A 26,058-nucleotide genomic window follows, 5' to 3' on the forward strand; every position below is an offset into this window, starting at 1 on the left:
GCAATGTCCTTATTAACAATGTAATTAGCAAGAGTACCCTTAGCAATTGGCTCTTAGCAACAACACACTTAGAAACATCACTCATAGCAAAATCTTTTTTCTTTTCTTTTCTTTTTTTTTTTTTGAGACGGAGTCTGGCTGTGTTGCCCAGGCTGGGGTGCAGTGGCGCTATCTCGGCTCACTGCAAGCTCAGGCTCACTGCAAGCTCCGCCTCCAGGGTTCATGCCATTCTCGTGCCTCAGCCTCCCGAGTAGCTGGGACTACAGGCGCCCGGCTGATGTTTTGTATTTTTAGTAGAGACAGGGTTTCACCGTGTTCGCCAGGATGGTCTCGATCTCCGGACCTCGTGATCCTCCTGCCTTGGCCTCCCAAAGTGCTGGGATTACAGACATGAGCCACTGCGCCCGGCCTCAACATGCTTATCTTTTCTGTCTTGTCTAGTCCCTTTTCAGTGTCCTGAAATATATTTGATAAAAGTACATAATAACAGCTAACACTTAGTAGCATTTACAGTACACTAGTCACAGGGCTAAATGATTTAAATGTGTTATCTCATCCTTACCGGAAGCCTTTGGGATAGATACTATTATTATTCCTTAAGATAGTGATATCCTTGAGAGATTAACTTCTGTAAGGTCACTTAAATAATGAGAAGTGTCTGGATTCAAAGCCAGCAATCTGACTCTTAAACTTATCTTATTTGCTCACCACAATACTGGCTATTTGTGAAGTAAGCAACTTTTTCAAAACCACCATTTCCCCTTCTGATCTACTCTGTCTCCTTTCTTCTCACCCCATTCCTCTAGCTTCCGGACAGAGGCAAGAGTCTCTACTCTTATGCTCCACTCGGGCGTGGAATAGCCTCTGAAATAGTTCCTCCTACTACTAATTTAAACTGATGATAAATAAGATAACCTTATTAAGCTAGACTCTATTAAATCACAAAAAGAGTGCCTATAATTAATGTCAAATTTCTTTTTTCCCAAAAGTTATTTGCATCTTATGACTACTAATAAGAACATTTGTTTGCTTATATTTTAACTTTATCCGCAAAATTGTTGTTATGGTTAGGATTGTTCCCATTTTATAGATAAGAAAGCTGAAGGTAAAAAAAAGTCAGTGACCTAGGTCTTCTGATTTTAAATCTTGTTCTATTAGAGCAGGCTGCCTCTTCAACTTAAAGTTCTGGGGAAAGTAATGCCTTTTAGAACTATTCCAGTTATACTAGTCTCCTCTCACTTATGGATCCCCAAAAGACTGGCACCACTAATATTCCTCAACTTTCATAAGAAGCTTGTTTAAGAAGACGCATTTAAAACATAGTATGTGACACTTGGCTACCTGGCTGTTTTTTTTTTCTCCTGTCAAGCAGATCAAACCACTATCAAATCCTCAAAGAAGTTGGTTTTATTGTAGACAACTTCTCAAGTATCCCAGCTATGGAGGATACTTGGGATTTCTCAGCAGAGTAAACTGAGAAGTAGTAATAGAGATCTACCAAACCAATAATAAGGAGGTTATATGCTGGAATGATTAGGAAAATCTAAACTAAATTACTTAAATGTAAGTAGAATATTTAAATGATTACTAAAGAATGTCAACGGTTTTAGATCATTTAAAGTATAGATACCCTACATGCTGGAGTTTTTAAGACAAATGTGAATAATTAGTCACTTTAGAAATGGATTTTAATGCATTAAAAGGGGACATGTGCAGGGGAAATCAGATGTGGTCTCTGTTACTCCATGTTAGTCATTAAAAGAGAAGCAGATTTGGTCCACGGAGAAAGGAAATAAAGATTTAACAAATGTTATGAAGGATAAAATTGCCATCTTTATGAAAGATTAGGAAGAGGGGCTGTGAGGAATCAAAGGAATATGAAAATTTAGTGTATGCATGAATGAGACTTTTGGTCAGCAGCCACAGAAGACTGATCCTTTGTAGAGAAGTATTTGTTTTCTGTCTTATGTTTTCTATGGAGTACTATCAGGGTTCTGGACAAAAAGTAATAAAACTGTGTGCCTATCTACAGCTATTTTTCTTGAATAAAAAATAGGATTATTTAAACTCTTTTTTTTCACATTTCCTAGGATGATGTATAGGAAAGTTACAATCCTTTGAATTTTATGCTTTTTGTACCCAAGTTTATGAAATGAGTTAATGGCCAACTGGAGAAGGAAGGAAGGAAGGCAAGGAGAGAAAAGGAAGATCTATAAAGCTACATTAAAGGAAGGTGGATGATTTTCATAGGCCATTATACTTTATAAGGACTATAACCAAGCAGTTTTAAGAAAATACTTGGAACTTAGTTTATTCAGTTGAGTGTGAAAGGAAAAGTCTCTGGAATTAATTTTTTATCCATTTGACAAGTTATGTAAGACTTTGAAAAAATTGTAGATCATATAAATTTTAAGGTCATATTATTACCTTAGTTTTCTTTTCCAAATACAGTATCCATTAAAGTATCATAATTACAGAATATAATGGTTACAGGAAGCTGTTTTGTGAAGCTTGAGACCATTCTTGTGTCAGCCCCATTTATTCAATATCTCTTTGGAACATCATTTAAAAAAATAATTTTCAGATTGATTAGGAAAATCCAAACTAAATTACTTGAATAAAATAGAATATTTAGATGATTATTAAAGGATTTCAATTATTTTACTTAATTTAAAAGATAGACTGCTATATGCATAATTTGAGATTGAACATTTCTTACATCGTCAAAATTTTTTGAGTACAAAGATCAGTTTCATTCGAAGTTCGATTACTAAAATGTGAGCTTTATTTTAACTATAATTGCATGTATTAATATGCCTGTGTTTTTCATTCCAATATTAATATATTTACATTCTTGATGTTTGTATGTCGATAACAAAATTACTTGAGAGATATTGGGTGTCCCTATTCTGTTTCTTTTATTGAAGCTAACTTTCAAATTGTGATTTATTTTTAAGCGTGCTGATGACATCACAAGTTTAGTAACAGATACTACACTTCTTGTACACTTTTTTGGAAAGAAAGGAAAAGCTGAGCTCAACTTTGAAGATTTTTATAGGTGAGCTTATTTTATATTTTATTAAAACTATTAGCCTACTGAAATCAGAAGGTTCTTTAGACATTGTCTAGTACAGCAATACTCACCTCCTTTGTTACTTTAATCTTAAATAAGATCCTCTATATAATAAATACCCACATTTATCAGTACCTACATACCAGTAGTTATATTGATAATTATGACAGGAAGTTACTGAACGATTTTTTGAAATTCCAGATATCTGAATTGTTATCTTCTATATAGTCAGAAGAAAGTATGTTGCCAATTCCTTGTCTCAATAAGCTGCAGTGATAGTAACAAGTAGTTTAAGTATCATTACTACTCTGCAAGGTACTTTTGTTATCCCCAGGTTATAGATGAGGAAACTACACCCCTGAAAGGCTAGGTTATTTGCCCCAGGTGCTACCATCATTAAGTGGTAAAGCCTCACAGATCCTGTGCTCTTTTCATTCTCATTTACGGGGAGGAACTTTGTTAATCTTTGTGTCATCATACAATTATTTCCATGTAACCTTTTCTGGGACAGTATTTCATCATCTCCTGTTATCATAACTCTTTATTTATCTTTTTATTCTTTATTACATTTTTTGTCATAGATTCATGGATAATCTCCAAACAGAAGTTCTAGAAATAGAATTCCTTTCCTACTCTAATGGAATGAATACCATCAGTGAAGAAGATTTTGCTCATATTCTTTTACGATACACAAATGTGGAAAATACGTCAGTGTTTTTAGAAAATGTGCGTTACAGTATACCTGAAGAAAAGGTATCTTCGCCTCATACTTAGGTGGTTATGTTACTGTTTTATAGTATGTGCCTGTAAAACACATTGCCCTTTTGTTAGTTCTTTTGCTTCTCTGTGGATTAAAAGAGATCTTGGATATATTTCATTCTGTGTCCTAAGTGCTGTGGCTACACTTCCAAAAATAAATTAATTGTAAGTTCTGGGTACATATCCACATTTGTCTTAGGTATTTCGAAACTCCTTTAGGCTACTACCAATTGTTTTATTCAAATTAACAGTATCATTTTTCAGGAGAATTCCACTTAGCTCTATGCTTTGACTACTACCAAAACATCACCTCATAAAAAAGTTTATGTTGACATCATTTCTGTCACACTCTGTTCCTTTCCATAACACCCTTAATAAAAGGTCATTTGAAGACCACCATTGATGAGTGAGTGATCTTATCATCAGCTGAAGTGAAGTTTTTCAAAGAGTTTGGATGGCAGGAATGGTTAAGAACCTGGGACAACTGATTGTCTATTTGTTTAGTAACAAATGTGTTGTCAGCGCTTCTGAACAGTTGCGTTATCTAGTGGTATTTGAATGCATCACTGCAACCAAATAGAACTAGTGTTACAAGTACCTCTTCAAGCGTGGGATGTTTTAGATATATTGCCTTCTATTTGTGTTTAGACAAGGATCAGATTAATCATCCAAGAAAAACTTGCAAATAGTTTTACTTTGTTTAGAATGGATACACTGTGACAATGTTAACAGTTCTCCATTTCCTCTAAGGAATGGGGGGAAAAAAAAAAGACTTGATACATTTGGCAATTAGTTTACAATATCTCTGAATTAGAGTACTTTTTATCTGTTTTCCATGTTAAATGGAAGTTTTCCAATTCATAGGTACTTCCCTAAAAACAAATATTGAAAATTGTACTACTGTAGTAGTGCAATTTTTCCAGCTACTGGGGTATTACTTAGGGCCTTGAATCTGCATTTTTTTTCTTTTTTGCTTTTATTGAATGGAAACATTAAAATCTGTAACTTAAAAGGTTAAGTTTTTTAAAGTTAAATTCAGTTTCTGAACAATTCCAATTTCTAGATGTATCTTAAGCACCACAAATGATTACTTGTAGAAATGGAAAATTTTGCACATGAACCAAAATTAATTGATTCTCACTGATTTTGATTTTTTTTTTTTTTCTACATTATCTCATCAATCCTCAGAGCAGCCTTCCAGGCTTGACAGCGTTCTTTGGCATCTTTCTTTTACAACAGTGGAAGCTGAGGCTTTCAGATACTTAGACCGTTGTCCAAGGATTCAGATCCAAGGCTTTCTAAGCCAGTGATATTCTTACCACGCTCCACTTATGTCTTTCCCTTCCTTCCACCTACTTAACTTTTCCCCTTCTTTCCATCTCTCATCTCCCTGTCTCCAGAAGAGTAACAGCTACTAATATTTGAATAGCGCTTTACATTTCTAAATTACTTTTATTTTCATTTGTTTACCTAGCAGATATTTATTGAGCATCTACTATTTGCTTGGCTTTATTCCAACCACTGGGGCTAAAGTGGCAACATAAGCAAAGTCCTTCTCTCATGGAAATATATCTTAGTGGAGAGACAAAATAAGTAAAAAAAGACATACTTTCAGATACTGATAAATGTTATGAAAGGGAGCAAGAGTCGTGGGGACTGGAAAAGAAAGTAGACTGTCAGGAAAGGCTTTGCTGAAGAGTGAAAAGGTAGCTTCTGGGGAGAGCCTATGAAGAATGACCTATGCAAAGTTCTGGGTAAAGTCTTCCAGGTAGAGGTAACAGCAAATGCCAAGGACCTGAGGACAGAGAAGCTCAGTTTATTTGAGAAAATGCCAAAAGTTAAAGTAAGTGGATGGGAAAATTGGAGATGAGTAAGGAAAGGTGGATATGGGTCAAATCTTTTAAGATTCTGTAGGCGAAGTTAAGAAGTTTAGTCTTTATTCAAATAGTGACTCTAAAAGTGATGGGAAGCCATTGTAGTGTTTCAACTTTAAAGCAGGAAGTCAGCAAACTACCCCACTTCCTAATTTTGTAAGTAAAGTTGTATTGGAACACGGACATGCTCGTTCTTTTAATATACTGTCTGTAGCTGATTTTGCACCGTCATGGTAAACTTGAGGCAACAGAGACCATGTAGCCAGTGAAAATGAAAATATTGACTCTCGGGCCCTTTACAGAAGAAGTTTGTGAACCTTGCTTTAGAACATAGGCATGATACTCATTCAGCAAATATTCAACAAGTATTGACAATCAACTGTGACACTTAGATGTGGTCTAATTCATGCGCCAGATATCTGATTCATGTTTCAAAAGATATCTTGGCTGCTACATAACAGAATAGATTTTAGGTGGCCTGGGTTTGAAAGGAAGAGACAGGTTAAGATACTGTTATAAGTGCCCAGGTAATAGAAAAGCATGGCTTGGACCAGGGTAAGAGTAGGGAAAAGGGGTCAGATATTGATTGGATCATTTAAAAAGTAGAGCCGATAGTACCTGTTCATGGATTATATTTCATTATAAGAGAAAAAGGAATCAAGAACTCCTAGGACTTTGGCTTGAACCACAAGCTGGAACAGTGCCATTTGCTGAGCTAAGCAAAACCATGAATTTAGGGTTAGGAGGGAATCAAGAGTTTTCTTAGGAACCAGTCATATTTTAGATTCCTAATAGTTATCTAAATGAAAAATTAAGCAGGCAAGTTGGATATGTGAATCTAGCAGTCAAGGGTGCGGTCAGGACGACTGATTAGTAGTCATTAGTATATAAACCTCCACACTGTCTGCAGCTTAAACTTCTCCCCTGAATTTCAGGCTTTTACATTGTACTACGTACTCAGCATCTTCACTTGAAGATCCAATAGATATCTCAGGCTTAATGGTTGCTAACCTGAACTCCTGGTCATTCCCATAAAACTTGTTCCACAAACCATCTTCGCTGTTTCAGTTCATAGAAACTCGGTTCTTCTCAGTTCTTGTGGCCAAAATTTTGGACTCCTTCTTTTCACGTTCTACATACAATCAGTCTATCAGCAAATCCTGTTGATCCTACCTGTATAAGAATTTAACCACTCCTAGCCACCTCCACTGCTACCATCCGAGTAACCATTCTGTCTTGCCTGGATTATTGGAATTCCCTCCCAGATCATCCTTCGGCCTCCGACTTTGCCTCCCTGCAATCTGTTCAGCATGTAGCATTCACGGAAATGCTTTTGACTATGATTTCGATCATACCACAGTAAGACCACCATTCTTCTCAAAGTAAAAGCCAAAATCCTTACAGTGGCTACTACACACACTGCTCCCTCATTACCTTTGACCTCACTTCCTATATTCTGATCCTCCTCATTCACTCTGCACCAACCACAGAAACTCTTTACCGTTTCTCAAATCTTCTGTTTTGGGGCTTTATATATGTTTTCCCCTCTGACGAGAATGTTCTTCCCTTAATAGCCACATGGCTCATTATGCTATTTCTCAATGATGCCTACCCTTTCTAATATATAAATAATAGCCTATTATACGAATAATATATAACCTATTATATAAATGATACTCCCTCTCCTGGCATTCCTTATTCCTTCCTACCTGAATCTGTCTTTATTTCCATAGCATTATCATATTCTAACATACTGTATAATTTGCTTATTTCATTATACAAATATATTTTATGTATATGTATGCAAATATATATATTATGTTGAACTCCTGTTAATTGATGGATAGATGGTATTTTAAAATGTAGAACTTGAAGCTTTTTTGTTTGTATGAATTTTACCTACAGATATATTCACTCATGCTGAAGTGGCATATGTACAAGGTTATTCATTATAATGTTGTTTGTAATAGTAACCGGTTGGAAATGCCTAAATGTCTTTCAGTAAGTCGCTAATCAAATATTTCATGATATAGCTATAGAATGGAATAAGGTGCAGCTGAAAAGAGATCAAAGAAGTTCTTTACTAGTGTAGAACTATCTCCAAGATTTACTAAGTGTGAAAAGGGCATGATTTAGAGCCATTTGTAGAGTATAAAAACATGCTAACTCTAGAAGGATTCACGGGACTAGAAAATGGTTCCTCTAAGGAAAGAAACTACATGGCTAAGGGTGGAAGGGGGATTTTGTGCTATACAGTCTTTGGGCCTTTTGAATTTTGAATAAGTGAATATATTGTCATATTAAATAAATAATTTAAAAATTGTTTAAATGCCATGGGACTAGGTAAACTTATCTAGTAGATAATGTAGATAGTGACCAGAGGGATGGAAAGATGGCTTCTCATACTAACCATGTAATGCAAATGTTAACAAGAAAGTAGTATAATTATTGTTGTTAAGCTTTAAGGAAATGGATATTCAGAAAGATTTAAGTGGCTTACCTTAGATCATTCAGCCGTAAATTTCGGAGTTTGGATTTATTTCTCCTAACCTTTTAAACTCATTTCTTTTTCTAAAAGTTATTATATAGTTGCCATTTACATCAGTTACCAATTAACTTTGAACGGTATATATTGTGGCATAATTTATGGGATCAGCATGAATTTTGTGCTGAAAACAAACATGGCTTATATACACTTGAAAGCCTCATAAGACCATGTTTTCTGAACGTCTTTGTATTTAGTCAATACTATATTGTAATGATTTGTTTGGATTTTTCGAGTTAGTCTTTTCCTCTTCCTAGTCTTTTGTTTTTTATTTTATTGAGGTAAAATTTATGTAACAAAAAATTAACTCTTTTAAACTGAATAATTCAGTGGGATTTAGTGAATTCACAGTATTGCGCAACTGCCACCTCCTTCTACTTCTAAACCATATTCCTCATACCAAAAGTAAGCCCCGTACCTATGACGCAGACCCTTCCCATTTCCTTCTCTCCTCAGTCCCTGGCAACCATCACTCTGCTTTCTGTCTCTGTGGATTTATTTATTCTGGATATGTCATATAAATGGAATCATACGCATGTAGCCTTTTTGTTTGGCTTCTTTCATAGTATTTTTATTATTCACTTTTATTTATTTCAAGAAATGGGGTCTTTCTCTGCCAGCAGGCTGGAGTGCAGTGGTGCAACCATAGCTCACTGCAGCCTCGAACTCCTTGGCTTAAGTGATTCTGCCACCTTAGCCTCACAGGTAGCTGGGACTATAAGCATGTACCACTGTGCCTGGCTATTATTTTTTTTTTTTTGCCTAGGCTTGTCTCAAACTCCTGATTTCAAGTGATCCTCCCATCTCAACCTCCCAAAGTAGTGGGATTACAGGGGTGAGCCACCATACCTGGTCTCATAGTGTTTTTGAGGTTCATCCACACTGTAGTATGTATCACTATTTCATTCTTTGCTATGGCTGGATAATAATAATAGTCCATTTTATGTACATACCACAATTTGTTTATCCATTCATCCTTTCATAGACATTTGGGCTACTTCTGCCTTTGGCTATTGTGACTGGTGCTGCTATGAATATATGTTTACATGTAGTTTTGATTTGTATTTTCCTGGGGAGTAATTATATTCAGCATCTTTTTATATGCTTATTGGCCATTTCTTTGGAGAAATGATTTTTCAAGTCCTTTGCCCATTTTAAAATTAGGTTGTTTATCTTTTTGTTACTGCTTTGTACATGTTTTTTACATAAACTGGATTCTAGAGCCTTATCAGATATATTATTTGCAAATATTTTCTCCCATTTTGTGGATTGTCTTTTCACTTTATTTTTATTATTTATTTTTAATTTTTTTCTACAGACAGAGTCTCACTCTGTTGCCCAGGCAGGAGTGCAGTGGCACGATCATACTCACTGCAACCTCAAACTCCTCGGCTCAAGTGATCCTCCTGCCTCAGCTTCCCAAGTAGCTAGGAGTACAGTCCCATGCTACCACACCCAGCTAATTTTGATAGTGTTCTTTAATGCACATGTTTTTAGTTTGATGAAGTCTAATTTATCTATTTTTATATTGTTCCTTATGTGTTTGGTGTCATATTTAAGCAGTTGTTGGCAATTCGAGGCCGTGAAGTTTTGTCTGGTTATTTTGTAAGTCTTATAGCTTTAACTATTAAATTTAGAAATTTGATCTGTTTTTAGTTAGTTTTTATAAATGGTATGAAGTTAGGGTCTAGCTTCTTTCTTTTGCATGTGGATATCTACTTGTCATAGCACCATTTATTGAAGAAACAAGTCCTTCCCCAATAAATGGTATTGACATCTATATTAGTTCATTTTCACACTGCTATAAAGAGATGCCTGAGACTGGCATCTTTTTATAAAGGAAAGAGGTTTAATTGACCCAGTTCTACATGGCTAGGGAGGCCTCAGAAAACTTATAATCATGGCAGAAGGCAAAGAAGAAGCAAGTATCTTCGTCACAAGGCAGCAGGAGAGAGAGAACACACAGGAAAAACTGACATTTATAAAACCATCAGATCTCATGAGAATTCACTCACTATCATGAGAACAGCATGGGGTGAACCGCCCCCATAATCCAGTCACTTCCCTCCCTCAACATGTGGGGATTATAAGGCCCTCCCTCCCTGGACACGTGGGAATTGCAATTTGAGATGAGATTTGGGTGGGGACACAGAGGCAAACCATACCCACATCCTTATTGAAAGTCAGTTGACCATAGATATTTATTTCTGTACTCTCAGTCCATGTGTTTTTTGATGCTTTCAGGTTTTCAGTTATCATTGTTAGAAATGGCCACACCCCTTTTGTCTGCCCTTCTCCAAGACTGTCTGTCCCTCTTGGCCATTAAGAAACATTGCTTTAAATTATCTCCATCAAAATAAATGTCCCATTTGTTATTTTATAATTTTATATTTCTAAACACAAAGTGTTTAATCTATACAAAAGAATGATGTATGTTCTGAATATGACCTCTTTCCAGACATGAGAACCATGTGTTGAAAAATCTGTAAGTTCAGACGTTGAACATTTTAGTCTGTCATTTTAAAATTTATTTCTTAATTTCATGCCTGCCCCCCAATATATTGATATTTTTGTTTTCCCTTTATTTAAAAATATCCCATCCTCGTGTGTTTTACTCCTGCTAACAGTAGCCTGTCACCCAGAGACCGCTGTTATGGCAGCAGGTCGCAGCATAAACTGGTGCAGAACCACAGCAGTGACCAGTTTTTTTGGCAACAAGCTCTCCACATCAAGACAGATCCTTTCTGGTGCATCTCTCCTAACTGATTCAAACAGCCTTCTACAGAAAACATGATGGGTGGGACAGGGTCACAAAGCAGGATCCAAGATTGGAATGGTATTAAATGAATGTAAGGAAAGGAAAGTAAAAAATGTGAGGAGAAAAGACAGTAAGGATTCTCACGTTGCAAGTAAAAGATGAGTTGTAATTGAAGTAACATGTATCAAAAGCTGGGTGTTTAGGTAGTAAACCATTTGATCTAATCAGTACCTGGCGTATATGGAACTAGACCCCTGTGGTTCTTTCCCCAGCCTTCCAACACAGCCTTGTTACTGTCCCTTCCCCTTTCACCCTCATATTAAATAGGAATTTGTTAGGCCTCAACTCGGCCTTCTGATCTTCTCTCTGTGCTCTTTCTCAATTATGTTAATTTGCTGAGGAGAACACATTACCTAAATGCAGCTCCTCTTGTCCAAATGTGTATTCTCTGAGATACATGGTACTTATTTCAAAGACTTTCCCTATTCAACTGAAGTAACAGCAATGGCAATAATTGCAGTTTATACATATGACATTCCAGAAGAGGCCACCCTGACCACCGGTCTTTTACATGATCCCATAGCAGCCCAGTGTGGAGGCACCCAGAACTGTATCTCTGCACTGCACTTCCTGCCGCTGCCCCGACAGTGCTATAGTGACAGGAACAAGTGTGCATACACTGCGTTGGCATGGAGTCAGCACTTTGATTTTGCATTGTCATTATAAAGACATTCATAGTCTAATGCTGATGCTGAATCACATTTGAGGAATACATGTGCAGGGCAAAGTTTTTTATGGCTTTTTTTCTGGTTTTTTTTTTTTTTGGTTTTTTTTTTTTTTTTTTTTTTTTTTTTTTTTTTTTTATATTTACCTTAACAAGGTTAAAAAAAAAAAACAGGCCTAAAATAGAGGATTTTCAAAATTGAACTTTTTAATTCTTTTTTATTGGAGCTTTTTTTTTTTTTTTTAGTTTTTTTGCTAATACTACAGCGTTTACAAAATATTTTTACCTATTATTGTAATGGTAGCAGACAGCACTACCCAGTGTAACTAAGTCTGAGTGAATTTTACATTCCAGTTGGAGAACAACTCCAAAACTTACCCTGGAAATGTTTACTTACAAGATACATTGCAAATGCTTTATCTGTTTTTTTCTCTTATGTGTAGATACTTATTTTAATAAATTTGGCAATACTAAATGTATTTTCATTTCCTTTCCCAATACAGGGCATCACATTTGATGAATTCAGGTCATTTTTCCAGTTTTTAAACAACCTAGAAGACTTTGCAATAGCCTTGAATATGTATAACTTTGCAAGTCGTTCTATAGGGCAAGGTAAGTAATCATCTACAAAAATTAAAAGCAAGAAGTAATACTATGTTGTTTCTATAGATTTTGTCAACCAATTAATTAAATATGACATATCACCCATTAACTTGTGTGAAAGTCCGGTGTATACTTTCAATGACAAGTCAGTTCTGGTACTTGTCAGAAAATAGCTATGAGGAAGAAACCTCTTGGCCACTGGGTGACATTGAGGGACTTGCGTCTACCTATGGAAGAACCAGCTGGTCATGTCCTGTTCTCACAGGATGGTATTTATTTTACTAATTTAATGCCTACCGACTCAGAAACTGGAATTTTCTCAGCAGAGGCACTGCTCAGCCATGGACTTACATTAGCCAACTAACCTGTAAAACTGAGTATCAGTTTTGTGTAATTTTCAAAGAAATACAATGGTCATAGAATTCAGAATGCTGGTGTCCTCAGAGCCAGCTGTCTTTGGCTGTAGGTGGACTAAGAAGCCAAGCCCTTTTCCTAGGATCCTGTGGCCATGATCACCTTTCCTCCCCTCATGGCCATGTTCTTTTTAAAACTTCTTGCCATATGGGGACTTTGTCTTTAAGGTGATTTTACCTGTCTGTCCCATAATCTAATATATGTTAATGCACAAACTTAAACCCCAGAGGACAGTCTTTTTTTATTATGTTTTAGAGAGAAGCCAAACTGCAGTCCCTAAGTGCTGATGATGATTATCTCTTTCCCAAAACCATAGATACTGATTTCGTTATGTGGCCTTATTCATTTATTCATTGAATAAGAGAAACCTGAAAAATTTTATATTTTACCCTTTCTGTGGCTTGGATGTTCAAATAACACATATTCTCAACCCATTTTAGTGTTTTAAAGCCAAAACCTTTGGGAACTCTGCCTCTGTAGACTAACTTTTACTGCTGTGATAAACCTAATCAACGTGTAAAGAAACAAATCAGTATCTGGTTACTGCGTTCAGAATAGAAAAGTTGTTTGTTTTTTAGAACCGGGAAATGAAAAAAATTGATGGTGTCGCCTGTCTTGCAGGCGCTAGAAATACATCAATCTCTTTTTGCCACCACAAGTATCTTTATTCAGGTTATTACTTCTTAAAAGGAATATTGCAGTAGCCACCAAAGTGACAATCCTGCTACTAATTACTTTCCTCTTTGATGTTTCCTACACACCTGACAGAATAATCTTCCTTAAAAAATTAACTTTTCTATGACACATCTGCAATGGAAAACTCTTAAGTTTTCCAATTGCCTATTGAAGAATGTTCTGGTTCCCTGCCTCAAAGTGCCTGTGCAGAGCTTCTCCATATCCTAGATGTCCCCGGCTCCACCCAGACCCGACTCCCTGTTTTCTGAAAGTGATTTATGCCCTTCCAACTCCCCGCATGCCTCGGTTCATTCATGTTATCTCATCTGCCATTTCTGTCATCTCTATAAACTGAAATTGTCCTTTTGTGTTCAGCTCAAAGACAAAATCACAGCCTTTTCTTAACCACTGCCTTTCTCTCCCTTCTCCCTGCTCCACACTACACACAGAAGCGATCACTCATCTCCAGATTCTCATAGCATTTTATTGGTACTTTTTGTGTGGCCCTGTGTAATGATTATTTGGGTAAGGGTCTCATTTCTCTTCTGAACCGTAAGTTTCTTGAAAACCTATTCATCTTACTAACTTCTAAAGTATCTGTCACTGAGAGTAGGTGCTCATTAAACATTCATTGAATATGAATGCATTATTAACCTAAGATACAGCTGCTGCTTGGCTCTTTTCATTTAAACCACAAAAATTTTTATTACCTGAAAGACAGCATGATTAATGGAAAGCCATGTTGCCTAAGATCATGATTCACATTTAGAAAACAACTTCTTTTACAGCCTTTCTAGTAATTAACACATACTATAAAAATAATAACAGTCTATTCTTTTTCTATGTAACATTTATCTAGATGAATTTAAACGTGCCGTCTATGTAGCTACTGGACTCAAACTTTCACCACATTTAGTGAACACCGTCTTCAAGATTTTTGATGTTGACAAAGATGATCAATTAAGTTATAAAGAATTTATTGGAATTATGAAAGACAGGCTCCATAGAGGATTCCGGGTAAACCTACACGTTTTAAACCTATTGATATCCTTTTTAAAGTCTGAGGGAAATAAATCCATCTTCAGTGAAAAATAATTTGTCTTAATTTCTTAAGAATATAAACATGAATGCTTTATTTGAAAAGAAAAAAACATAGGTCTTACTTCCCTTAAAAAACAATTTGAGGTGATAAAAGAGAATTCTTTTCTAAAAATACGAAATCAGTTTGACCTTATAATAATTTACTTTCATATTAAATTAATCTAATGTCTTCATCCTAGTTTTTGGAAGAAAAATGTTACCAAACATTTTCAAAAAATTTAGTCTGCATATTAGCTTTTTGGACTTGTTACTATACAAATAAATATCACTATTTGTCATTTTGTTTTATTTTAATTTAATTTTATTTATTCTTTTAGAGACAGGGTCTCACTCTGCCACCCAAGCAGTGGCATGATCACAACTCACTGCAGCCTTGAGCTCCTGGGCTCAAGTGAGCTTCCTGCCTCAGTCTCCCAAGTAGCTGGGACTATAGGTACATGCCACCATGCCTGGCTAATTTATAATTTATTTTAGTAGCAACGAGGTCACTCTGTTGCCTAGCCTGGTGTTGAACTCGTGGGCTCAAGCAGTCCTCCTGCCTTGACCTCCCAAAGTGCTAAGATTACAGGAATGAACCACCACACCTGGCCACTATTTCTCATTTTAGATGAGACAGATTACCTCTAGGTAACTTGACGCTCTTATGTTACTGCATAATCAGTACTTTTTAATATGAAAGATAAGTTAAACATTTTTTGTCTCTTGAAATTTTACAGTAAAAACTAATTACCAGGAATTCAGGGATTTTTTTTCCCCAAGAAACATGTTTTAAAGCTAGAAATATAATATGAATCAGTAAATGTGTACACATGTAACATATTATGGATGTGCCACAAATAGAAAAAGAGAAAAAATGTTCTATTAAAATTAAGAGCTAGAATATTCAATCTTCCCTCTTTCTAAAATATCCCTAAGTTTTATACCTTTTTTTTTTTTCTTAAGACAAAGTCTTGCTCTGTTGCCCGGGCTGGAGCGCAGTGGCGTGATCTTGGCTCACTGCAAGCTCTGCCTCCCAGGTTCAAGTGATTCCCTTGCCTCAGCCTTCTGAGTGCATCACCGCGCCCGGGTAATTTTTTAATAGAGACAGGGTTTTGCCATGTTGGCCAGGATGGTCTCAAACTCCTGACCTCAAGTAATCCTTTCACCTTGGCCTCCCAAGTGCTGGGATTACAGGCATGAGCCACCACACCTGGCCAGTATTATACATTTTAAAAGAGAAAAAGTTATATATCTAACACCTCAAGATTCATCTTAGTGTTTTTAAAGATTTTTAATGACTTTTAAGTCCAAGCTACTTGAGTAAAGATGCTGTGTACTTAACTGCCACCTGGTGGTTAGTTGATAACATTTTCGATGATGGCAGAAGTACTTGAAACAACATACACTGAAAATCATTTATTTTGCCTCAAAAATTTTAGAGTAGCAAAGTCAAATTAAATATAAAGTACGCTAGAAATGTTTGACACTGGCTCACTTAAGTGTTACATTATTATTTTTATTTATTACATACCTGTGGCCTTTAGCATTTTATTTACATTTGCACTTTTTTTAATTTTTATTTTTAATCTACAAATAATAGCATATAAACATGTATTTATGGGGTAAATGTGATATTTTGATATATATATATATATAGTGGAATGATTATATCAAACTTATTAATAAATCCATCAGCTCACATACTTATTTTGTTCTGAGGACATTTTAAATGTACTTTTTAAAAACAGTTTTGAAATATGAAGTACATGATTACTAACTATGGTCACCTTACTGCACGATAGATCTCAAAAACATATTCCTCCTGTCTAACTGGAACTTTGAATCCTTTGGTCAACTTCTCCCCTTTCCTCCCCAATCCCCCAGCCCTTTAGCCTCTGGTAACTAACATTCTACTCTCCACTCCCATGAGTTTGACTTTTTAGATTCCACATATAAGTGAAATCACGCTGCATTTGTCTTTCTGTACATTTGCCACTTTGTCTTCTATTCTACAGGGTTATAAAACAGTCCAGAAGTATCCCACTTTCAAATCCTGCCTGAAGAAAGAACTTCATAGCAGATAAGTATGTTAGCTTCTATTTGTCTAAATTTTCAGTAACACTAGGGATCATAATTTATTTTCTGTTATAACATTTAGAAAATAGCTGAAAGAAATACAATTATCTAATTTATTTTAATTTTAAGTCATTAGAGTATCTTGATGGAAAAATTTTACGTTAAACCTGAAGTTTTGTATGTGAGCAGACACAGTGTAATAAATCCAAATTGGACTTGTATAATATAGGATAATTAGCACCCAAAGAATATTTGTGACTGTTTTATAGGATCATGATTCTGAGCATCCACAAAAAATAACAACTTATTTTTTTAGTTATTTTAGTTGTCTGGCATTATATTAAGTGTTCTTCCACAGGTGGTATCTCATTTAATTCTCACAGATATCCCATTTAACAGCAGAGAAAAATCAATGTTTAACAAGTAACTCGCATAGGATAACTTGCTAGTCAGTGGAAAACCAGAATTTAAGCTTCATTCTATCCTATTCATTTATTATTTCCTATTTATTATATCTTATTATTCCTTACCACATTTTATGTATTATTTATGACCCAAAGAAATGCGTCGGACTTGTTTCTAATCTCCAAGTGAGGGTTTTTTATTTATTTTTTCTTTCAAAAGTCAACTGTAGCTATAAAATTTTGGTCAGTTGTGGGTTTTTATTAGTTAGATTTCTGCAATGGAGATTTTACTGTTTGTTTAAAAATGCTTGCAAGTATATTCATGTATATGTTTCTTGCTGTTTTTCTCAAGCTTGTAGCTTAGATAGATAGATAGATAGATAGATAGATAGATAGATAGATAGAGGTGTTTCCCGAAGTGGTTCTTCAGCACATCAGTGCATACTTAAAAAAAAAAAAAAAAAAATGTTGCTTAGTCACGTTTAAGAAATATAATAAAAATGGTTAAATAAGTTTCTTCCCCACAGAGTTTATTAGATTGTAATATGCTACTATTCATTTTGTCTTGCCAAAAGGAAATGGCAGTATCCGGCATTTTGCAAATTAGGTTTGGGATCTCTTGTTTTATGGAGCCCATTTTGGGAAATACTCATCTAAAATGTTTAGAGGCAAGCAGGCTTACTTATTTGTCTAGGGTGGTAACCCTCGTAGCTGAGTTAACAAAAGAAGTCAGGTCTTCCTAATCTCCATTTTAAGGAATTTTAAACTGCCTTATAAATTCTTAAACTAAACATTAAAAAAAAAGGAGGACCATTGACTGCTATGTCCACACAGGTAGTGCTCCCAACCGACTTGTAGTAGTATCACACTGGCTCCACTGATTCTAAGTAATAGTGTATAGAGCCATACCTGGAAGTGGCTGCCTGTTTCTAAGCCTGAGACTGAGGATTGCACAAACTACTAAACAAAACACTCAGCTTTTAAGTCTTTGTGTCTTATACTTTATGTGGGGTGTTTCTGTTGAGTTCCTTACTGTTTCATATTATTATAAGAATATTTGATTAACACTATCACCTCAGAATTGTATCCTAAATAAATATTGCTTTTGTGTTACTATTTTTTTAATTAGATACTCCTAAAACAAAGTTTAAAGGATTACTATCTGTGTGACAAATAACAAGAAGCAAAATTTTCAGAGTGGAAGCAGGTCTGAGGTCGGAAGAAGTGGAGAATGAAGGAAAAGGTGAATGCTATGAAATTGATATTTTTTCTGGAACTGAATTCTTAAACATAAAACAGATAAAATCCATCTTGTTACTACAAATGTTATATATATAAAATCAAGCCGAGTTTTTGCCTTGATTTGCTGAACTCTGCACTTTTTCATTCCCTTCAGAAGTACATAAATACTTCCGGTGACTACATATGAATGTATTTTCAATATTTATTTATTTATTTATTCATTAGAACTTTCCCTCATTTCAAAATAATTTATGACTCATGGAATGTTGATCGCCTAAAAATGAACATTGCATTTTCTCTGATTTTGGACTGTGAACTTATTTTTGGAGATGAATATTGCTTGAGATTTATAAGACCCTTAGAATTACTATTAAATTCCTGTTATTTTCCCAGTTTTTAATTACACTGAGATAATTTTGAAAATAAATAGAAATTAAGCTACTATATAAAACGATTGTTTACATGTACTTTTAACTTTTAAAAGTACTTAATTAACATATGTTGTTTGACTTGTATAAAGTTTTTAAAAATTTTTGTTCATTTGCCAAAGTCAACAGAATGTCTGTTATTCTTTATGTATACAGTAAAGAAATTTAAAGTGTAGAATTTTTCTCCCCAAAAAAGTCATGTGTTGATAGTAGAAGCAGTGGTAGTTGTTGTAACAGTAATCATTGTCATTGTCATTATCTTCTTAAACATGAAGCTGCTCCTAATTGTAGGTGGTACATGTTAATAACACTAGTAAAAATAATGTCTTACACTCTGTAACTTATTGCATATTGTTAATATATGTCTAGCATCAAATGAGTATTGTAAAAGACTAATATAAAATGGTTTATAAGACTGATGTATATATTAAGTAGAAGCTAATATTTTGTTTCTTGCAAAAGGACCACACGCAAAAGTGATGCTAAACAGCCAGTAATAGTAATTTAAATAAAATTATTATTTCAAAAGAATATGTCTTAAAAGGGAAAATAAAAACTTTCTTTTGAATCACAACAAAATTAGATTTGTACATAGAGAAACAATTTGATAATACTTAATAGACATCTGCTCAATTAAAATGCTTAGTTTATACAAGAATAATACACAAAATAGAACTAATTTAAATTAATATATTTACATATCATATGGAAGATAAGTTCATTTATCTTCCTTTCTAAGACATATTTAATGTAGGTTAGATACACTCCAACTATTACTTTGCTTTTGCATATGAAAATAGAAAACATTGACTTTGTTTTTATAAGTTATTAAATGTGAAATTGATCTGCATCAGTTTATTTGTAAAAGTAATGTTATTTCCAAGAAAATGTTACTCTTAGCACTGATTTAGTAGTTAGACTTTTTACATTCTTTATCCAATATTACTTATGACAGTAGCTTTAAAATATATTATTCATAAGTTCAAGGATCCCATATAGTATAATAATTTAATTTCACTTTCTTTGAAAGTTGATTTAATTGACTAAATGAAAATGCCTGCCAACTAATATAACATACCTCAGGTCTATTGTACCTTACACTGAATGTTCTCAGTATGATTTGATACCTAAAGTAATTGAAAAAGATGCAGTTTCCTTTAATCCTTGACTATAAGTTATAGTATGTTGCATACATGGCAAATCCTGCAAATATAGATTAAAAATTAAATTAGCCCATTGAAATCCTTTATAATCCTGTCATTCTCCCAAGGAAGAATACCACTGTACATATGCAATCTTTATTTTATTCTTTATTGCTTATCAGAGTGAGTGGATGAAAACGTTTGTAGGGCTGCAACATAATATTAAAATGTGAATAAATAAATATCCTGATAAAATAGAAAAGAAAGTGGTAAATTACAGTGATTTCCTTCATGTTTTTACTCTTGAACTTTATCACCTTTAAGATGAGAGATAAAAATATCTCCCTGAATTGTTGCTTATATCAATTTAAAATTTGCTGATGGTTTGGAAATAACGTACTGACTACATGTATGCTGTTATTGTCAGTGTTTCGTTCTATAGACTGTTCTTTGGAAAAATTAAGTTGTACATAAAATTCACATTAAACTTTTTACAGAAAGCATACATGATAAACAGTTTATGGTACTTCTCAGAATCATTTCATAATAATAAACTTATTTAGCTTAAGTTCCAACTTACTGTTCTTACTATAAATTGCTAAGCAACCTGTCTTACGTTCTTATATTATCTTAAAATAAATATTCCTGCCCTTGAATCAAGAAACGTTGTACTTGGCTTTTATGTGTATCTGTGGACTAATAATGACTTTCTGAAAATGTAACCTTCAAACTTGGGAAATCTTTATGGGTTACTAAACCTCTTTTGATTTTATTCCCTCTTCTGTGGCAACACATGCCAATGACATTTATCTCATCAACACCTTTGTGGGTAAGTAAATCACAGAGCTATAAAGCCTCTCAAAGTATATTGTAGGAATTCCTAAATTATAGAACTATGGTCATTGATACTGGAAAGCTTTTCAGAAAGTTTACATGTGACTTAATGGAATATTAATTTTGTAAGTATCATCTTACTAAGATAACACCTAGAAATGTTTCAGAATACAATAGTTATTATCCTACTACTTATAGTCATACAGTAAATTAACACTTTTTACAATATAGTGCTTTTACTTCCAAAAGATATATAAATATTAATTCCATAATATTCAGAAAGTGTAATACAAATTCTAAGTGATAAGAAATCACTGTGGTTTGTCAAAAAATTGGTAGCATTTTTACTTTCTTAGTAGTTCACAAAATAATGGTACACCTTGCAATGTTGTCTTAGATTCTGTGAAATACTCTATTTGTAATTCTCTATATAGCATAATCAGTATTTTTGGCACACATCTTAAAAATGGAGGAATATACCTATAATTGTGACTGTATGCACAGAGAAAGTTTTCTGGGAAAGATAAATTTTGTCCAACACTGTGAAGGAAGAGAAAGAGGTATACTTACGAAAAATAGAATAGAAAAGATAAGAGAATGGAGAGGGATCTGAATGAAGATAGATTTTCTTTAATGGACTGAGTAGACAGTTTTTGGAAAAATAAATGTAAAGAAATGCAAGTTAAAATGACAACATATCCTTTCACGTTGCAGATTGAAAGAATAGTTTTATAATGTATACTATTGAGTGTGGGGGGCAATTTAGAACTCTCGAATGTTTCTGGTGAGCTTTAAGTTTGGGTGCAACATCTTTGGAGGGCAATAGAGAAATATCTCAAAATTTTACTTGTGGGACTATCATATCCCAAAACATGGGTTAGTAAATTTGCATGTCAATAAATATATTCATTCAATGAAATACTATATAACTATTAAAATAATAACTGAAAAAAGTAGGAGATCCATTTATGTTTATATGACATGATCTGTAAAATATTTTAATGGGAACACAGTAAGGTATGAAAGAATGTGTACTGTACTACTAGTTTGTGTTTAGAATACACTTTGATTGCGTAGAACTATATTTTAGTTTTATTAAAGTTATGTGTATATATTTTTAAAAGACAACTCTAAATAGTCTTTAAAAAAAAAACACCATCCATCTTTTGTGCTTCTCAGAGGCAATCACTCTCAAATCTTTTGGCAGTTTCTTTTGGTGTCTACCTTCATATTTCAAGATAATATGTTTCTATCAACATTTTTTTTGATTGGTCTTATTTTTAGCCTGTTAACTATTGACTTCCTACAATGTAAGATAAGGATTTGTCTCCCTTACTCAAGTCCCCCTCCGAGACACACAGACATGTTTCCCCTCCACTATCCTTTCAGTATAGAGTATAACTTGAGTTAATTATTATGTCATCTTCAGTTATTATATTTGCTTCCTTATACATCTTCTTACTTTCCCTAGAGTTAATAATTTTCTCCCCTTCAGTTTGCCTAATTTTTTGTCTACCTTTTACTTAGTTATAATTAACTTCTCCCAGACTGGTCACCAGAACTATACATGCATGGTTAATATATTTGAATATATACGGTAATAGGTAAGGCTTTATTATGTTAGAAATGCCTGCTAGAGTTTTCCATCCTACTGTCCCATCTAGAATGGTTGTCCTCTAGGCCTGGCCCAGAGCTGTTATTTTAGGATCTCCCCTCTCTCTCTCTTCAAGATTGTATTTAACCTTCTCTATCTCCTAGGTCATCCTGTTTCTTACGTTTTATTTTTCGGAGTGGAGTATAAGCCTCCATATTTCCTGAGAAAGGTTGCACAGTAAATTTTGAGATCTCTTATGCTGAAAACGCCTTTATTGTACGCTCCTACTTGGGTGACGGCTCGTCCAGCGATAGAAATAGAGAATGGTAGTACCCTTTTTCCCTAAGAATTGTGACAGCATTGCCCCACTGTCTTCCAGCTTCCAGTTTGTTCCCAAGAAATCAGATGCTATTCTGATCCATTACCTTTTTTTCTTCTTTCTAGGAGTTAGTAGAATCTTCCCTTTGTCCCTACTATTCCAAAATTTCAAGTTAAGGTACTTTGGTAAAGGTCTTTTGCTTGATGTCTGTGCTGAGCACTCAATAGCCTTTTCAACCTAAAAACTCATGGCACTCAGTTCTGGAAATAAATTGTAATTATTTATTTGAGAACTTCCTCTCCTCTTGTTTTCTCTGCTCAGTTTTCCTGGTATTTCTATTATTCAGATATTAAATCTCCTGTACTCAGCCTGTAATCTTTTTTTTCCACTGTTCATGTCTTTGTCTTTTTATTGTACTTTTTAAAGATTTCCTCTTAATCTTCCATCTGTTTTCTTGAGGTTTTTTTATTTCATCATATTCTTTTTTCCTGAGTTTTCTTTTTTTATTTCTCCCATTCTTGTTTCATCTGTTATCTTTTAATCTGTGATTATTTTGGTTTATTTAAAGTTTTCTTGTGCTCCCTTCATTGCCTTATTTGTTTTTTTCCCATTTGTATTTTGGGTTTCTTATATTAGAGATACTTCTCAAATATCAGGCAATCTTTTGCTATATGTTCATATTTACAGAGAAATTGGAAACTGTGTGACTGAGATGAACTTTTGACTGATGGATTTTATTCTTTGCTATTGTAGCTGGGGCATTCCAAATGAGGAATCTTGACTATCAGTATATATAGGTCTTTTCTCTTTGACCAGATTTCTCCTGCCTAGTAGTTTAAAGGTTGGCTGCTATTTTTTTCAAAGTTGAGTGTGAGAAAGAAATCTTTAATCCCCTTTCTTATGTTACCCCCAACTTCAACTCCTTTCTTCTTCTTGTGCATACAGTGGCTCTCTGATGGCCATGCACGGTGGCTCACACCTGTAATCCCAGTACTTTGGGAGGCTGAGGTGGGTGGTTCCCGAGGTGAGGAGTTCGAGACCAGCCTGGCCGAGATGGTGAAACCCCATCTCTACTGAAATACAAAAATTAGCTGGGTGTGGTGGTGCGCACCTGTAGTTCCAGCTACTTGGGAGGCTGAGGCGGGAGAATCACTGGAACCTGGGAGGCGGAGGTTGCAGTGAGCCAAGATTACACCACTGCACTTAGCCTGGGTAACAGAGCAAGATTCTGTCTCAAAAACAACAACAACAACAACAACAAAAACACCTCTCTGGTTTGAACACTGAAGGGTTTTCTGCTGATGTGTTTGGGAGGGGGATGTGTTTCAGGCAGGGAGGAGTCTGGAATCTAAATGCTTTCTAAACAGTTTCAATCAATCCTTCTTATAGTACCACCTTCAGAGGCACCTGAATCCTTCACTTAAGACTTTGAGGAACTCTGCAGGGTGAGTCTGCCACTTTCAAGGTGTCTCCCTATTGCAGGCATTTAAGTTCTCTATGGTCTATGAGTTTATTACCATATGTTTCTGCAATTTAAAAATTTTGGCTCTGTACTCTCTTCTAGTTTTCTTGTCCTTGAGAAAGAAAATTATACTTTAAAAAAAAATCCGTTTCTGTCATTATAGTATGGTTTCAAGAGGGTGTGAGGAAAAATGGGCATCCAAAACAACATATTTAACTCTCTAGTTAGACATAGTTATAATATATCTGGAAGTACCCACAAGGAACTTAAGAATGATTATCTTTGAAGATGGGGACATAGTTATATTTAATGAGCTGTTATTGAACTATCAGAGTGTTTTTAGTATGGGTATGTTTACTTTTTAAGAAAAGCACTTTTTTTTTTTTTTTTTTTAGACCGAGTCTCGTTCTGTCACCCAGGCTGGAGTGCAGTGGCGCAATATCCACTCACTGCAAGCTCCACCTCCCGGGTTCACGCCATTCTCCTTCCTCAGCCTCCTAATTTTTTGTATTTTTAGTAGAGACAGGGTTTCACCGTGTTAGCCAGGATAGTCTCGATCTCCTGACCTCGTGATCCACCCATCTCGACCTCCCAAAGTGCTGGGATTACAAGCGTAAGCCACCGCACCCAGCAAGAAAAGCACATGTTTAAAACTTAGGATCTCAGTCTGGTAAAAGTGGGAATAAATCATGAAGGCCATGTATTGGGTGAATTTATTCACCAAATCTAGAGTTAGACTACTTCTTGAAGTGGGAAGAGATGGTTTGAAGAAAGAATAAAAGTATTATGGTGATTGTAAATTTGTGGAACTACCACACAGTTTAGGTTTGGATGGTAGGACTGGAGAAGGAATTAATTGATCAGGGAACATCAGGGGGAATCAGTTACGGGGTTAAAAAAAGTCAAGGTGGCAGCCATACTCTCTGACACAGTATATTCTGGTCACATTTACCATCAGAGACAACTGAGCTTGATTATTAATCTCATTCAGTATGGCATTTCCTATATGCATATTTTTTAGGAATGAAGCAAGTAGCTTAAAGGTAAGCACATTAGTCTGCTAGCAGATTTTAAACTGAGGTAAAATGAGAGTTTAGGACAGAATAAAAGACAGTAAAGATATTTTGAGTAAAGTATACATCTGAAAATGTATACTTTTTTGTGTCATTGCTGTTTGGTGCTAAGAGGTTCTCAAGAAAGTGAGTATCTTATGTACCATTTGTGCTGTAATATTTAATTACAGTGAGTGTACAGAAGATTAGCTGTCACAAAGATTATTTTGAAATCAGATTGCACATCAAAACTGCATTGTGCCCTGCTAAGTAGGCAAATTTAAGAAAGAGGAGAAGGTGATGTCAAGATGTATTGCAAAATGAACAAATAAAGGAATAGGATTTGCTTGGTGTTCAGCCTATTAAAGCATAGCCAAATGTCAGCCTTCATTTGTCAACTTAAATATGGTTTTCTAAAATTTACAAAGATTCAGTCTATGGAAAGTATCCTTCACTATTTGGACTAAAAAGTAAATTAAGTAAAAGGAAATACTAAATAGATTATGCTAATAATTCAGTTTCTCATAGTGATAAATTGCCACATAAAGATGTATGTTAGTAATTCAGATAGAGATATGTGTTGCATTTTATTTTTGTTATTTGACTGCTTAGCAAATTAACACATGTGTTTTTGCTCCCAGATATGTGAGGTGTTAAAAGCTTAGGTTAATTTCTGCTTCACAATAGCTAAACCCCAAGTACAACATACACTGAACCATTTCTAGTGTCCAGTGATTTCTTCCCTTCAAAACAAAAAACAAAAAAGAGGGAAAATAATTTTTTTTAAAAATCTAAGAGCTGAGTCCCAAGTAGCCAGGAGTGGAAACTATCAGTTTAGAGCCTGAATTGGACTTGCTAGCAGTCACCAAGATCCAGACCACATAAGGGGAGTCTCCTCAGCTAGAGCAGCAGAGCTCACAGGTGGTTGGAACTGGAATGGTTGGGAGCCTACAGGCTTTATAGAGAGGAGAGATTGCCCTCAAGTGAGAGTTCTATACTG

At 34.8% G+C, this 26,058-nt stretch overlaps 1 protein-coding gene across 1 annotated transcript in view; it reads left to right on the plus strand.

Annotated features, from left to right (window-relative positions):
• MICU3 (mitochondrial calcium uptake 3) overlaps nucleotides 1-20,457 on the plus strand; it is a 123,352-nt gene extending 102,895 nt beyond the window's left edge. The window contains exons 13-18 of the mRNA XM_017867196.1: nucleotides 2,958-3,058; nucleotides 3,655-3,826; nucleotides 12,237-12,345; nucleotides 14,285-14,442; nucleotides 16,521-16,589; nucleotides 18,115-20,457. Of these exons, the coding sequence (XP_017722685.1) occupies nucleotides 2,958-3,058; nucleotides 3,655-3,826; nucleotides 12,237-12,345; nucleotides 14,285-14,442; nucleotides 16,521-16,589 (609 nt within the window). The 3' untranslated portion in view covers nucleotides 18,115-20,457. The remainder of the gene's footprint in view (nucleotides 1-2,957; nucleotides 3,059-3,654; nucleotides 3,827-12,236; nucleotides 12,346-14,284; nucleotides 14,443-16,520; nucleotides 16,590-18,114) is intronic.
• Nucleotides 20,458-26,058: the final 5,601 nt, after the last annotated feature.

Source organism: Rhinopithecus bieti, unplaced genomic scaffold (genome assembly GCF_001698545.2).
Source record: "Rhinopithecus bieti isolate Rb0 unplaced genomic scaffold, ASM169854v2 scaffold_2888, whole genome shotgun sequence".
Taxonomy (NCBI): Eukaryota; Metazoa; Chordata; class Mammalia; order Primates; family Cercopithecidae; genus Rhinopithecus; species Rhinopithecus bieti.